At 35.8% G+C, this 17,855-nt stretch overlaps 1 protein-coding gene across 2 annotated transcripts in view; it reads right to left on the reverse strand.

The window, feature by feature from the left end:
• Window positions 1-17,855, reverse strand: part of palm3 (paralemmin 3) — a 59,438-nt gene that overhangs the window by 22,737 nt on the left and 18,846 nt on the right. For both annotated transcript variants that reach the window (XM_067373604.1, XM_067373605.1), the window contains exon 2: window positions 326-380. In XM_067373604.1, the coding sequence (XP_067229705.1) occupies window positions 326-380 (55 nt within the window). The remainder of the gene's footprint in view (window positions 1-325; window positions 381-17,855) is intronic.

A 17,855-nucleotide genomic window follows, 5' to 3' on the forward strand; every position in this document is an offset into this window, starting at 1 on the left:
TCACACTTAATAATTCAGCGTCGTGAACACAGCTAACACCAGTTTCCATGCCTGTGTGTGTGTACTGTGAGAGATATGCTCTATTTGTTATCATGCATGTTTCTATTAAAAGTGCCACCGCTGAAAGTCCACAGGTACTGCAATAATAAGTGTTGTCAAACAGCACCAGACGCTAATATGATGGATGTGTCCATATGTTTCTGCACGACACTGTTTGCGGGGCTTAAGTGCTGCTGTCATTTAAATGGTAAATTAATCCACTCACACTGTTCAGCTTGTCATATAATGATATATGAAATATAAACATGGCATCTATGGGACGTACCGCTATAGCCTGCACTCGCTGCTGGTATTTCTCCGCTTCTTGTTCCATCCTGGACCTGGAATATAAGAGACATTGGTTGCATTATTTATTTCCAGGTTGTTGTTTTTTTTTTTACATTCCATTTTAAAACAAGTTTAATTTTAAATTTAAAATCCAGTTACTATACAGATGATTAAACTTTGCATGGGCTATATGAAAAGAGCTAAATAATTCAAACATCAATTATGCACTCTATCAATTATTTTGGGATATAAATACTATCATTTTTTTAAGAAATTAGCACTTACGTTCAGTAACGATGCAGTTTTATAAAAATTGCTGTAGACACATTTACAATGTTACGAATGATTATTTGTATTTCATAAATGCGGTATTGTTCAAAGAATCCACGTGCAACAACAAAAGCAAGACTTTTTGCATTCTAAGAGTTTATGTAGACATATTTCATCTTGTATTTCATTATTCACTTGTAGCACTTCTCATAAACTGCCCCCAAAACAGCTCACTTACTATAAAAACTTAGATCCATCTACCCATAATGCTCTAGTCATTTACCAACAAGTCTTTCTTTTTATGAGTGTCAATGTCTTGCTTTGAAACTCTGCTTTAAGTTAAACTTCTATTCATCAAAAAATCATTTAAAAAAAAAATAAAAAATTGATCAGTTTACACAAATATATTAAGCAGTGCAACTGTTTTCAATGTTGATAATAAGAAATGTTTCTTGAGCAGCAAATTAGCATATGAGAATGATTTCTGAAGGATCATGTGACACTGAAGACTGGAGTAATAATGCTAAAAAAAAAAAATCAGCTTTGCATCACATGAATAAATTACATTTTGAAATATATTAAAATAGAAAACAGTTATTTTAAATTTTAAAACTATTTCACAACATTACTGCTTTTACTATATATTTTTTATCAAATAAATGCAGCCTTGGTGAGAATAAGTATCATTTTTCAAAAAAAAAATTCATACAACCAATCTTGCTATGTGTAGCTACATATATTAAAAAAAAAAAGAAGTCACACTGCAGGACTGTGTGCCAAATCTTCTGACACTGCCAGAATTTCGTGGGAGGAAAAATGTGAACGCAACGGTCATTAATCGGCTGTCAGTGAACATGTCAAACTAGTGATCAAAGACTACAGATTTTAGCCTATAAGATTACAGGAATCCTTTAGGATTCTCCAAATTTATCTCAGACGACCAAATCGTGGCTAAAACAGTGTGCACCCAGCTTAACATCGTGTCTCCACCGGACGCGAGTGGCGTGGCGCAACTCGTCAAGACAATGAAACCCGTTATAATCCGTGATATTGTCTACACTTGATGTGGCGCAACGCGACAAATTCCCGACAATAAACGGCTTCCCCGTTCTATTTCTGACGTAGTCCAAGTGTTTTCCAACAGTTGTCTTGTCACGTTCAGTGTAGACAGCTTTTGAGGCGCGGCACGGCGTGATAAAAGTCGCATCTGGTGTAGGCTAGACACGGTGTAACCCATAATTCGTTGCAGTGCTGTAGATTATGTACAAGTTGTAGCCAGTTACTGATTCTAAATGACAAAAATTGTAGTTAGTAAAGTAGCTATCCATTACATTACATATTTAAGGTAATATAATCTGACTACTTTTTGATTACTTTTGACCTAACTTGTTTATTACATTGATTTGAAAATAAATATTTTTGAAATAAAAACAATCAAAATAAAACACTTACTAAAAAAGATGAAGTATTTTATTTGTTTACCTGCAGGTCACGTGACCATTAACCATGATTTTAACAGTAAAAGACTGTAAAAATGCTGCGGTGAAAAACAGTTAATTGAAAGTTTTCGTACTATATACGGTGAATGACTGTAACAGATCTAAAGGTACATTTAATGTAATTTTACGGTAAAATACCATTAAATTGACAGTGTTTGTGACTACAGTCACTTGATATAAAAGAGTTATTTCAATGAAAATATAAGTTTCTTAATTTTTTCTAATCAGTTATGTACATTAGAGTTTTATGTTACATCTAATGTTGTTACATTAATGTTTACTGCATTTTTCAAATTTCATGTGTGTTATCATGATGGTGTTTAGTGTTTGTGAGAATGACACTGTGTGCACCTTCTATATGTTATTATTGTCCTTCTCAGCTTGTGGAAAAGTTGCTTGTGATGAGCTCTGATTCATAATGCAACTCTCATCACCATTGTTTTTGGTGGTTGTCAGTGTGTTACAAAGGTACAAAACAGATATTAGTACTTCAATAGGTTGGTAAATTAACATTATATCAGTTAATGAAATATGTTTTTTTACCATAAATTGAACAGAATTCTTTTTACAATATGTAAAATAAACAGTTATGATTATGAACCATAATTATTACAATATAAACCTTTAAATTATATGGTTTTGAACTGTAAAATAGACCGTAACCTAAGTGCTGTCCCTAAAAACCTAAAACGGTAAAGTTCTGGAAACCACAGCTGTCGTTTTTTTACTTTAAATTTACTGAACATCAGAGAACCGTGAACTTAATTTTATTATTTATTATTATTATTATTGACCTAACTTATAATCTCAGGAGGTACAAGTAAATATATAAAGGTCAAAGAGGTTCAAATGACAAAAAAGTTGGGCAATCCCTGCATTGCATGTAAATATCAAATTTCATGAATTTGTACATTTTAATGTGTTTGAAAGACAAAAGCCATGTAATACCAAGTAATCGATAAAAAAGGGTTACACTTCATTTTAAGTGTCTTTATTACACTGTAATTATACAGTTAAGTACTTAATAATAAGTAAATACATGTACTTTCTGTAGGGATAGGATTAGAATTTGGTTTGGTTTAGTTACTACTAAACCAGTTACTACCCAGCACTGATCCCTTGAATAGGACACAGAGAGAGAGAGAGGACAGGACATGATGGGGGAACAGGATCAGAAAACCACACGAGCCAGACTCAAACTCATAACTATGTGCATTATCCGCAAACCTAGTAAACAGGGAATGTTTTCTGATCTTTGGCTAACGTTCTCTCAAGGTTCTCTCAAAGTTCTCTCAAAGTTACAAACAAATGTTGTTCCAGTAACATTAATAAAATGTCCGTTCGTTATCTGGTCTTTAGTAATGTTTTCAAAACATTAGCACAACGTTATTTATACATCTTTCAAGGTACATTTTTTCTGAAACATTTTAGTTGGATGTTCATCTAACATATTTTAAATGTTACTACTTGTTTCAGAACATTCAGAGAACATTCAAAAGTAACGTTCACATAATGCTTGCAAAATGATCAAATGGAATGTTCCTGTAACGTTTGCATAACCAAGATAAAATGTTTTTAAAACATTAAAAAAACTGAATGTCTTGAACATTCAGAGAACATTCAGAAATAATGTTTTTATAACATTAGCAAAACATTCTTGGAACATGTTTTTGTTTGCTGAGAAGCCACGGCTTTAACTCATTGTGATTTTTGGGGCATCTACACCAGTTCATGCATTTCCTGGGAATCAAATGCATATATTTAATATTTTATATATATTATACATTGACTGAGCAAATACGAAATGTTTTCAGGAAGACATTTGATCATTCTCATAGCCGTCTTACAGGCCTGAGGCGCTAACAGAAAACAGAGAGCTGAGAACAGAAGCTGTTCCTTTTAGGTCACGTTCAAGTCTGCAAACATGAACACACACAGATCGCGTTGTTTGATCATTGTTGATGTTCATACCTGGAACACCCTGCAGGAGATGGTCTGTTTCTTGGGGAGGGAAAAAATATGGGTGTGTATAATAAATATATGGAAGTGCAAAGGCTACACAGAATAAACCCACCTTTGTTTGAGTTTATGCCAATGAATACAGTCAGACCGGTAAATACAGGAAGATTAAACAAAACACTTCTCTTTTCTTTCTCACTATAGCTTGTTGCGGAGCTTGTTTTGACACAGGTTCTGGAGACCTCTGGGTTTCTATGGCAGGGAATCACAGAACTTATAAACTCTGTCAAACGAGGCCCTGACTGTAACAAAGAACCTTCCGGTGTCTCTCGTGTGCTTTGCGAGAGAGGAGAGATATGCTTTTACCAAGAAAGAAAGTGTTTACTCATTTTCTTCCCCAAGGCTAATGGGTAACTTCCAAACGGCCGCGAGGGGAGCAGGCTGTCTCATCTGAGTTCTGGAGACAAACTTTGCCGAGAATAGCACCGAGGAATAAACAAAAACGAGCCTTTGATGATTCACTCTCTTCAGGTCTCAACCGAAAGTTCGATGCTAATTAAAATGTGGAGCTTCGCGTATCCGTCAGGCACAAATAAAGAGAAGAGGAGAAGGGAGAATTAAAGGCGAAAAGAGAATTTAAAAACACAACAGAAAAGGCAAGAGAAACAATGCACTCCTCTGCTTTCTCGTTTGCACCCTTTATTATCAGGTGTGTCCACCCAAGCTGTTGCTATGGAAATATGCCACCATCTACAAAGGTACAACGACACCTGCTTAATTATTATTGCGACCTGGAAACTCATCCGGAGAGCGAAATTATATTATGATTACACAATATGATAAACATTTATTATCTTATAATGCTGCTGCTCACATATGTGCCTCAAAAACAATGGTCTTATGTATTTATGTTTTCCAGACAAATCCTCTAAATTTGCTTGGACTTCATTTTAGATAATATCTCACCATACTGATAAGTGATTTTATTTTAAGCAAAAACCTCACAAAAGTTATGTAAAAAAAAAAAAATGTTCTCTGAAAACAAGTCTTAATATCTTAAAATGAAAGCGCAGTTTTGCAGTTTTCTAGTAAATATAAGTAAATATACACTATATTGCCAAACGTTTTGGGACGCCTGCCTTTACGTGCACATGAACTTTAATGACATCCCATTCTTAATCCATAGTGTTTAGTATGGAGTTGGCCCACCCTTTGCAGCTATAACAGCCTCAACTCTTCTGGGAAGGATTTCCACAAGGTTTAGGAGTGTGTTTATGGGAATTTTTGACCATTCTTCTAGAAGCGCATTTGTGAGGTCAGGCACTGATGTTAGACGAGAATGCCTGGCTCACAGTCTCCGCTCTAATTCATCTCAAAGGTGTTCTGTCGGGTTGAGGTCAGGACTCTGTGTAGCCAGTCAAGTTCCTCCACACCAAACTCGGTCACCCATGTCTTTATGGACCTTGCTCTGTGCACTGGTGCGCAGTCATGTTGGAACAGGAAGGGGCCATCCCCAAACTGTTCCCACAAAGTTGGGAGCATGAAATTGTCCAAAATGTCTTGGTATGCTGAAGCATTAAGAGTTCCTTTCACTGGAGCTAAGTGGTCAAGCCCAACCCCTGAAAAACAACCTCACACCAGAGAAGCGTGATTCATCACTCCAGAGAACAGGTCTCCACTACTCTAGAGTCCAGTGGCGACATGCTTTACACCACTGCATCCGACGCTTTGCATTATACTTGGTAATGTAAGGGTTGGATGCAGTTGCTTGGCCATGGAAACCTATTCTATGAAGCCCTTTACCACTGTTCTTGAGCTAATCTGAAGGCCACATAAAGTTTGGAGGTATGTAGCTATAGCCGACTTCCTCAAGCATGCGCTGACCCCGCTCTGTGATTTTACGTGGCCTACCACTTCATGGCTGAGTTGCTGTTGTTCCCAGTTACTTCCACTTTGTTATGATAACATTAACAGATGACCGTGGAATATTTAGTAGTGAGGAAATTTGGCGAATGGACTTAATGCACAGGTGGCAACCTATCATGGTACCTGAGGGTGACCCATTGTTTCACAAATGTTTGTAGAAGTTCTGCATGCCTAGGTGCTTGATTTTATACACCTGTGGCCATGGAAGTGATTGGAACACCTGAATTCAGTGATTTGAAGGGGTGTCCCAATACTTTTGGTAATATAGTGCATATTGTTTTAAGGATGCTTAGATTTTTATTGAAAAACAAGGGGAAAAAATAGTGATTAAGAAAATTATTGTTTGCACAAGGCTGGAACAAATCTTTTTCTGCATGTTTATAACAATTTTAATAATTTTGTAATGTCAAAGGTTAAATTTGTTTTATAGGGTGACATTCTGTCTAGGGACTACAGATGAAAAATAGCCTTTGGTTAACTCTGGCATATTTACAGTAATGTTTATTAACGTACACTGTCCCTCCAATAAACTAATAAAAAAAATTATTTTACAGTAGGAAAAAAAACAAAAAAACAAGAAATTTACTCGACAAGAGACACATTTGGTGAACTTTAAAGATGCAGGGGAGTACTGCAATAAACATTTATTAACAAAACAACTAAAAACACAAGGAGCAGAACATCTAGGAACTAAGGAAACAAGAATAAAAGGACACCAAAAAAACAGCCATACAAGGAAAAGACCTGACAAACAACACAACAAACATGGGTTTATTGCTGCGTCCACGCCATGTCGTAACAGGCGCTTTCAAATTGCTCTCGCAGTACTTTGATCTCATACACTGATCGGTCTGCACAGCGCCACTTCAAGTCGAACACACCTTAAATCTGCAGTGGTCAGGTGGTACAGCGGCCACATGGTACAAGTCGTAGCTCTTAGAAAATTACGAGATTACATGTTGTAAAGTTCAACAAGCACATGAAGCACACTTTTTACAGTTCAGAATCATTATGGTAAAGAAGACAGGGTGTGAACGAACCTTATATAAACACAGGGTATTGGACTAAAAACATAATCAGGGAACTAATTAGGCCTGGGCGATATATCATATGCGATTGTCATGCGCATTTCGTCAGTAAAGCCGGTTCCCTGATTACCGCTAAATCACCATCACCTGCTTTCAAATGGAGCGGCATTTAATAGACAGAGCCGTAGATCACTGACAAGCGACACAATATCGTGTTCATTATCGCAGATGAATCACCTTCGATAATGAACGCGATATTGCGTTGCTTGTAGGTGATTTACGGTTCTGTCTATTAAATGCCGCTCCATTTGAAAGCAGGTGATGGCGATTTAGCGGCAATCAGGGAACCGGCTTTACTGACGAAATGCGCGTGACAATCACATGCGATATATCGCCCAGCCCTAGAACTAATCATCAAGAAAACTACAAAACATGGCACAGGAAACAGGAAAAGAACAGGGCAGAATGCAACCTAAAAGACCAAATAATAAAAACACAAGGTACACAAACCAGGAATATTTATATAAAAAAAAAACTAAAAAAAAAAACAGATGCGTAACAACAAGACTGGTTTTCAAAGAATGCGTATTTTGTCTTTCTTTGGCAGATTTCTTCACTTTTTTGTAAACCAGTTAAAATGTGAAAAAACTTCCAGTGCAGTAAAAGAAAACTTATATTCAATATACAGTCTATGGAAACAATTTTTAATTTCAATGTTGCTTCTTATGAAAATATCTTGTTTAAAATAGTTTTAGATTTTAGAAATTAAGTAAAAAAACAAAAAGTAAGTGTGGGGTGTGCAAAAACCTCTAACTAGCAAGTGATGACTTCAGTCTTCAAATAAAGTCATGCTGCAGAGCACTTGTAAATACAGCTATGAGCAGAGATGACAGGGTTTTAGATCAAATATGTGTGTTGGGGCAGTTGGACAGAGTGTATATTTACCCTGCTGGAATCCAGGCCTGACTGACATACCCCACTGGAAACCATGAGAGATGAATGGAGCCTCAGGGGGAAGGAGATCATGGGAACTTAGATGAAACACTCGCTCACCTTCAGATGCACACACACATACCGTCACGCCCCCTAACAATAATATTGACAATTTTCAACCATTTACATGAAGGAAGGCTGCAAATGTAGCAGAAAATTCTTTCATCACATAGCTTTTCTGTTGTAATCTACACTACCCATCCTCTGAATTACGCACATTCATGAGAAACCGCAGTAAACCCTGAGGAAACAAAGCGAGTCAGCACCGTCTTTGTGTATTTTCTCAAAAAATTCTTTCATTATCAATGTCAGCTTCACACTTTAGAAAGAGGGAACTGAGAAATTAACAAAACGTCTATATACTGCCTCGCCACCACAATCACCCACATTCTAGATGTTTGCCACAGTGCAGAGTTACTAAGATATCGAGAGTGTCAAGCTTGCTAGTCAAAACAGCCCACCCACAAGTCTCTGTGATATTCTGATCTATATATGACTCCGGTCCCTCCTCAATGTAAGTCTGTGGATTATTTTGCCTGAAAATCTTTAAGGAATCTAGATCCTGTACAAGTAAAGCTCAATCAACAGTATTTGTGACAATGCTGATTACGAAAAAAAAAGTCCCTTCTTTTCTTTAAAAAAAAAGAAAGCCTGATACAGTTGCAATTGAACGTTAAAATCCTCACTGTATTAAAATTATAAAGACCTAGACAATATGTGTTAACATGATTTTAATGTGGAAATAATGCTTACAACCTTTTTTGTGTAAAGTTATATCAAATTTTACAACTTTGCTTCCATAACAACGTAACACCATAAACCCCAAAATGGTTGTAAAACTTATTTAAAGCTGAAACAATACAGACATTTTCAAAGACTTATTGTAATAAAATCATATAAAATTACAAGCTTCATATTTCTGCTTTTTACATTGCCCCATTCAAACCATAACCTTGATTTATTTTTATTTGTTTTGGCGACACTGTTTATAGTCCACTTAGACATTCTACTAACTATAAGTAACTTTGCAACTGCAATCATTCGAGTATTAGTAGACTGTCTGCTTAGTATCTGCTAACTAAGGCTTAATCGATTAATCGTTTGCAAAATAAAAGTCTGTGTTTACGTAATAAATGTGTGTGTTCTGTGTATAATAATTATGTATATATAAATACACACACATACATGTATAAACTTAAGAAATATATGCATGTATAAATATATATATATTTAAATATATGTTATATTATATATAAATATAAATATTTTTCTTAAATATACATATGTATGTGTGTGTATTTATATATACATAATTATTATACACAGAACACACACATTTATTACGTAAACACAGACTTTTATTTTGCAAACGATTAATTGCGCTAACACTTTATTTTGACGCTCCTCAACAGAAATTCTACTGACAAGTAACTTCGCAAGTACTTACAACTTATTCTATTAACCCTATATAACAGTCTACTTACGGTCTACTAATACTGTAATGAGAGTTAGTTGACATGTAGTTACAAAATTACTTATAGCTGGTAGAATGTCTAAAGTTGACTATTGTAGCCTTTTTTTAAGAAAATGAAGGAAGAGTAAAAATTATTTTGTGGTAATCAATTGCTTAGAAAAAAGCACCCTTTTCTAAAACACGTTCCATGATTTTAGGTACCATTCATGTCTGTGGCTCAAACTGTGCATGATGAGTTATGCATCATAGTTTAATATTTAGGGTCAAGAGTTTTGTAAAAACCCTAAGTATTATGTATTGAGCAATAGAAATTGTGATGCATACCTTAACAAACAAGACTAAAAACAGAATGATATACTCAATCCCCTCAAGCTGAAATAGTTAACTGAAGGTCATCTGTCTATTTTCTGCCTGGTCAAATACTTTATTCATGGTGCATTACTTAAATGTACAGAAATTATAATCAAAATAATAACTTGCCATCACAAGCAGCAAATGACAGAAATGTCACAATCCAAACATCGAGTAGAAAGCAGCCACGTGGAAGCCACCGCTGCTAAGCTTCTGCCCCTGGCACAGAGTGACACACTTCCCCACACTGCCTTGCATGTTTTCTGCTTTAATATTCTCCATTTTCACAAAGCAATGTAGTTTACCTCATTATAGCCCCATATGACTGAGCGGACGTTCGCCACAGCTGGGTTACGGCCCTGTTCTTGGCTGAGCGAGTTGTCAGCTATGACTGTGCACCATGTGGCAATGAACTGTGATGCTTTATGAATGCTTATCGATAATGCTGGGAATTATCTGGTAGTCTTAGCAACCGCCGAGTGTAAAAATAGAATTGTTTACTGCTGAGCTGCACTTCAAGACTCTTCAAATAGTTGACCAAAGTATTTCAGTACAAGAAATCTCTTTTCCCAAAATACTCATTGGAAAAACCTGCCTCTACCTAGGTATTGCAAAACTCTAAAAATGTACCGATACATACAATTAATTGTAGTAAAACACCAACAACTTTTATTCCTTTTCACACAAATTTTGAGTACAGGGACAGATTATCAAATAATAAAAGCAGTCAGGTGGTTTCTTGCACAATATTATACTATAAACTGGTAAAGCACTGAACTTGTGATGCGGGACTTCGGACATTTCATTTCTGAACTGCTACGATACGTACAACAACCAACGTAATGAACATGCTTTTAGCATCACTCACTGGACACTTCACTGGACAAAATGTTGCCAAATGTGCAAGAAGCAACGCAATATCATATTGCAGAAATGTTGCCACAGGCACGTTTTTCAAATGATTCTAGGTTGACTTTTCCCACTTTTTTTTTTTTCACCTACCAGTTCATTAAAAGCAGCTATCACAGTGCTAGTGCCAACTAGCATGTTGAAAAGATTCCTAGCAGGAATTCTGACAGCCGTACTAAAGCTCACAAACCTGTCAACAGGGCACCTGGAGCAGGGAACGCAGCCCTCCGCAGGGAGAGGAAACACATCTGTGCTTAACTAGCCTTGAATATCCACGGCTGAAACAGCAACAGGAAGCTGCATTGATGCGATTGCTGAGTTCTTGTAGTCTTGACCTGACTGAGTGTTCATTTCCCACATTTGTGCATGCAGAGAATTTCAAACAGAGCATTAGCCACTGGCAGCTTAATACCAGCAGTCTACAGTAATAAACACTTCCAAACAATAACAATATTTTCAGATATCTCTATAGCAACTGCTCATTTTTTCTCAACCTAGAGGTTTAAATCCTGCTGTTACTGATTGTGCTTCTAAACTCATGAGGACTTCACGCAGTTCCAGACATCTAGTTTTTAAAATGTCTCTCTTCCAAAACCAATGCTTTGATGTCAACTATACAGGTAGACTTCAAAATATCTGAGCCTCAAAACATCCTTTTTGGTCTATGTATTGGCCGTAATGTTATGTCTCACTGTTTTTCAGTGTGTACTTTATATACGCTTAAAAAAAATTGCATACCTTTGGCACAGGTATGCTCTTTGGCTGAACATGATTCAATCATAGACTGTGGTTCTACACTGAAACAAGTAAAACCCAATAGAAATCAACCATGTAAACTAACTAGAATCTAGAGTTGTCAACATTTTTCTGATTTCGGAAAATTTAAATCTGAAATTTTCTGATTGGCCATTGTGTTCACGTGCTCATCGGATATGTCTGTGATTGGCTACAATTATCAACGCACGGGAGCGTTTGAAAGCATGCTGAAGTGTTTGAATTTGAAAGCGGGAGCAGGAATGATTGAAAGCAGGCCTCTACACTGCAAAAAATGACGGTGATTTTAACATGAAAAAAAAAAAAAAAGACTGTAAAAATGCTGCGGTGAAAAACTGTCAATTGGTTTACAGAAAGTTTCCGTACTATATACGGTGAATAACTGTAATAGATCTAACGGTACATTTAATGTAATTTTCACAGTATCTCAGTTTTTGGAAGTGAAAAATAACAGTTCATTGTAAAATTTACAGTGAAAAACCATAAATTGACATTCCCACAATTCCCTGCGTGACACTTCACATTTGATATATTTTCATTGAAATAACTGTTTCTTGGTTTTTCTCATTTTTTTTCTAATCAGTTATGTACATTAGGGTTTTATGTTACATCTAATGTTGTTAAATTAATGTTTATTGCATTTTTAAAATGTCATGCATGTTACCATGATGGTGTTTAGTGTGTGTGTGTGAATGACACTGTGTGCACCTTCTATATGTTAGTGTTGTCCTTCTCAGCTTGGGGAAAATCTGCTTGTGATGAACTTTGATTCATCATGTGACTCTTATCACCACTGTGTTTGGTGACTGTCAGTGTATTATAAAGATACAAAACAGATATTAGTGCTTCATTAGCTTGGTAAATTAACATTATATCAGTTAATGAAATACGTTATTTTACCGTAAATTTAACAGGTTTTTGTTTTACGTTGCTACTGTATTTTTACGGTAAAGTTCTGGCAACCACAGCTGCCGTTTTTTTACCGTAAATTTTACTGGGATTTTTTTTACAGCGTATCACCGGACTGGTCTGCGATAGACGCCTGTTTTCAAACATTTCCGTGTGTATCTGTGTAAGTGCTCGGTGAAGATGTTTTCTGATGTCACTGATGTTTTTGAAGCATTGATCATGAAGCCAATCACAGACATATCCGATAAGTGCATAAACACAGTGGCCAATCAGAGGTGTTTACGAATCCGCTCAACAGTGCTCAAAGCGTCACTTTTTTTAAATTTCAGTGCTGACTTGGTACCGAAGTTGGTACTTTTGACAACTCTAGATTCTAGTTAGTTGTACATGGCTGATTCTATTGGGTTTGGGTTTTACTTTTTTCTTGAATACTAGAATCATTTAACTTGAATGAATGGTTTTGGTTTAACTTAAATAAATGGTTTTCATATGTTAATGCTTCTTGTTAAGTCCTGTGATTAATATAACAACAAACTAAACTTTTCTTTACATATGTGATGTTCGATGTTGGCAGTCCAGAAGTGATACTGGTTTCTTCCAGAGCACTACCATAAGGGTTCCTTTATTATTAAAGCAATGTGAATTCTTGTTAACAGGTCCTCAACCCAAGCACAAGCTCAACACTTCACCACAATGGTAACCCGCAAAACCACTAACCTGACAGAAACTTTTAAATACCAACATAACAGAACATTAAACATTAACAAGTCTCTCCATTTTCTCATCTTGCTTAAAAATGCAACCTCTAAGAAGTACATCCTATAAAGTATGCATGTGTATAGTAACAATGACTACTATTTGAGTGCACTTCAGAGAACACAGATGACAGGCTTGTGTGCAATCCGTCTTTCAATGTGACGTGCTAATGCCACGTCATGGCTCGTCTAAAGCAGACATCTAGTTTATCACCTGCTTGCAATGTTGACACGCTCTACATTAGCCTGACATCAGTACGTAGCTGTTGTTGAAAGTCTTTTCCCTGCATGTCAACCCAACACCCCACATTTAGATACAGGCTGAGTGATCTGACCTGATGTTCAACAACACAGGCATTTTATCAGATTTGTCTTGGAGTGAAAAATATGTCAAGTCTTTTCAGTTAAACTGAGAGATACGGTACAATAAAAATATGTTTCTTATTCTGTTGCAGAATCCGTATCGTCTAGTTTGAATACCCATGGTTGTTTTGTGCACCAGCAAAAGCAAAGCTCTTTGTGAAGACTATTTCTTTCAATACAATGCCTTGTGACCTAAATGAGGCAGAGATTATACAGTATATACAATAGTGTCAATGTGGTTTGTGTATACAAATGTCCTGTGATTATGTAAATGCAAAGATAGTATAATATAGACATAACTGCGGTTGATTTAGTGAATGCCTTTTCATAGCAGTGGTTTTCTGAATTTTTGCTGCTAGTCTGGGAATTCATTGCATTATTTTAAAAATATTAACAATGAAAGAAAACAAGATAAAAAGAAAAAAAGCATGAGGTTATCATGAGGTAGACAATATGACCACAATCTTAATTCATTATACATTTAAAGAACATATTACATATAAACATATCAAAAGAGCATATTATATTATTAAACATTCATAATAGTGCAACATATTAAATTACAGTAGCTCTCCATTTTAAATGTGCTTGCAGTGGTTTTTGTCACCCACAAGTCTGAGGAAGTTTCAACTTTCTTTGCATTTCTTCTATCAGCAGAGCCCTGGTTCACATTTCTGACTTTATTACTTCTCTAGAGGCTGCTCTTCTACGAGCATCGATTCACTGCGGCTGTTTTCTGCAGTCCGGCCCCATTCGATTCTTCTTAGGCCAGAGACACCAAAATAGTGATTGTGGAATTTGACCGTAGCACTGAAGAACACTGCTTTTGTGTGTGTGAGTGCCTGTGTATGTCTGAGTGTGCATAAATGTGTGTGTTTGTGTACACTGGGGGGTATGAGAGGAATTTGAAATGTTTAGTGTGGCGGTTGTAACAATGCTGCCAGCTCTCTGTGAGAGACACTGTAAACGGACAGCATAATGAAAACACAGGATTCCAACTAAGTTTGTGTGTGAATCCAAGTAGAATATGCATGTGTGAACATGTGAGAAAGTGACTGTGTGTGTCACAAATAGCCCAACTAGTGTTAGTCACCCCTGAGGGCAGATTCCAATATGTGATTTCACATGATGACATGTACACCTGGAAACAACAGAAAACAGAAACACTGTGATATTTTCTCACAGGTGCCATATGTACTGCGGACTAGGGATGTGTGAGACTTGTTGACTTCACGGTAAAAAATGCTTTGTATTTTTGTCTCGCTTCCGGTCCAAATATCTAAAAAAATCTTAAAATAGGACGCATTTACTAGTACTAGTAGTAAAATGCCTTAAGATATTATGTCTTTTTTTCTGGGTGGGGTGGGGTTGCTTGTGGGAAATCAAAATTTGCTTAAAACAAGCAAAAATATTTGCCAATGGGGTAGGAAAAATAATCTTGTTTCTGTTTGATATGTTGCTTTTTTAAGCATAAATTTTGATTTATTTCCCCAGAAAACAAGACATAATATCTTCATTTTACTCATCTAGTAAATGCATCTTGATTTAAGAATTTTTAGATATTTGGGCTGGAAACAAGATAACACTAAGTAAGAAAAGCATTTTTTTGCAGTGTAGTCAACATTGGAAATACTAGTCATTTACATTCAATCTTTTTTGCATATTTATGTTATGCTTTATATTTTTACAAAGGCTATGTTCAAATTATTATCACGTTAATGTTAGATTTTAAAATAATACATAATTTTATTGCAAAACTTACAGAAGAGGATTAGGGCCAAGCAATAATAAAAAAATAAAACCATCTCGAAATTAAAGTTGTTAAATTTCGAGAAAAAAGTCAAGATAAAATGTTGAGAATAAAGTCATTAAATTACGAGAAAAAAGTTGTTAAATTATGAATTTGTTCTCATAATTTAACGAATTTGTTCTCATAATTTAACGACTTTTTTCTCATAATTTAATGACGTTATTCAACATTTTATCTCGACTTTTTTCTCGAAATTTAACGAGTTTATTCCCAACATTTTATTTTGACTTTTTTCTCGAAATTTAATTAGTTTTTTCTCGAAATGTAACAACTTTAATATTGAGATGGTTTTATTTTTTTATTATTGCTTGGCCCTAATCCTCTTCTGTAAAAACTGGAGCGAAAACAAAATAATTAGATTTTACCTCAGACTTTGCATGTTTATTTTGACATAGAAGATAATGGAACAGTTTTGTGTAGTCTATGTTATGTGAAACTGGCATATATCAATTAGGCTTGTTTACTACAGTTTAAAATAGGGGAACATTGCCTACTGATATGAAATTTCAGGTTTAAATGGGAACCATTATGAATAAATTTACTTTACAATATCAGTACAAAACCTACTGTATATCAGTATACAAAACCTATATCAGTATGCTAACGCATAGAATACATAAGGAAAAACTGGCAACGTGCCGTTGAATTTCAGGTGTGCATTAATTTTCTTATAATTCACTGGCCCGGAGTCAGTTATTAGTTATGGAGTCACTTATACACGACTCAAGGCATTGATCTAAAATTTCATTTCAAGACATTTGTCAGGTTTTTGTCCTTAAAACACTCTTTTGTGCAGGACTAATTTCTTAGGCATCCAAAATGTCATTTTAGAGCTAGTAACAAAGGCTTGAGCCACTGATATGCAGACTAATGCAGTTATTGGAGAGAGATTAATAGATTGCTTGAATTGCTTGAGTCCGTGTTTCTCAAATGTGTTCGGGAGCAGTGTCTTTTTTAACTGCTTCAAAAGTCATGTTACTACCTCGATACTAAGAAAAGTCGTGGTTTTGCAGATTCAAAACTATTTTATTAATAGAGCTGCGGGGCAGCACTGACAACAAGTTTCTGTACGCATTAATTTTTTTGTGTACTGTATGTGTGTGTATCTGTATGTGAGAGAGAGCAGGAGAATGAGAGCATGCTTTCCATTAATAATAAAACGTAATTTAAGGTGGGAAACATGGAAATAGTTTGTTATTTTTATCTTATTGTTTGTTATATTTATTTGCTTGTTCAGTGTCTTTGTAGGTTTTGGTTTACGTAGGCTTCAATGACCTTGAAATAACTGAAATCATTTGACGAAGACCTGCCTGGAACTACTTTATTTGTGTGTATACTGGAAAATAACTGCACACTTTAGAACAGGGGTTCCTAATCCTGTTCCTGGAGATCTGCCTCCCTGCAAAGTTCAGCTCCAACCCTAATCTCAACTGAAGCTAATTTAGAGCACTTGATAATTACAGACAGGTGTGTTTGATCAGGGTTGGATCTGAACTCTGTAGATCTCCAGTAACAGGATTGGGTCCCCTTAGAACGTTCGTCAACCAATCAGAATCAAGCATTCAACAGCCGTAGTGTAACTTTAAATAATGTTTAGTTGCTGGTACGGCAAGCTTTTCTTGCAATTTTGCTGCCTGTCATGTGTACTGGCGCTTTTCATACACAAAAATCACATTCAAACCTGGATGCAAAAGCGTTGATAACAAACAACAATACCTTGATGTGCTGATTTATGTTGGCTAACTTTTATTTGATGAATTCTGTTTACATCAGTTTGTACATATTGGTCCTACAATGCTTTTCTATTCAGTTGATTTTAATATGTCTATATTTGTTACCATTAAGTGAGAGTAAGTTTAATGCACAGTGGTCATAATGCAAGTCAAGCACATCCCATATATTAAATAAGTACATTGCATATATTTTTCAGTGGCATTCAGCATGGGATTTTACAGTTTAAACAAAGGCTTTAGATATACAAAGACAGTACACTCATATTCCTAATGGGAGAAAGTGCCACATGCAATATGGCGGAATAAGTCCCGCCTTCTCAATAAAAGAGCCAATCGCCAATTGGTGAAGTTATTGCGTCACTGCAGCTGCCGTTAGAAGCTCTGTTTTTTTGTTTGAGCCTTTAGAAACAAAATTTATGAAACAGTTGTTGACAGATTTCATTGGTGATTTCAAATAAGAAATTTAATCAAACCTTAGTGAACAGCTTTGGACAATCTGATGTTTCCCCATTCAAAAAGACAGGAGCTATTTTTGCATGATTGAAAAAGTTCCCCAAGAGGCATTTCAAAAATGGCCTTGGAGAGAAATTAATTGCCTTAAAGGGACTTTGGTTTGATTGCAGCCTATTTCAAATGGATTGCATATAAAGACTTTTTTGATTGTCCTCTGGTGGGGATGTTAGACTAATCAACTAGTCCAGGGGTTCTCAAACCTGTCCTGGAGTTTTGCAGTCGCCACTAATGAGCTGATAAATTGAATCAGGTGTGATAGAGA

This window comes from Chanodichthys erythropterus, chromosome 21 (genome assembly GCF_024489055.1).
Source record: "Chanodichthys erythropterus isolate Z2021 chromosome 21, ASM2448905v1, whole genome shotgun sequence".
NCBI lineage: Eukaryota > Metazoa > Chordata > Actinopteri > Cypriniformes > Xenocyprididae > Chanodichthys > Chanodichthys erythropterus.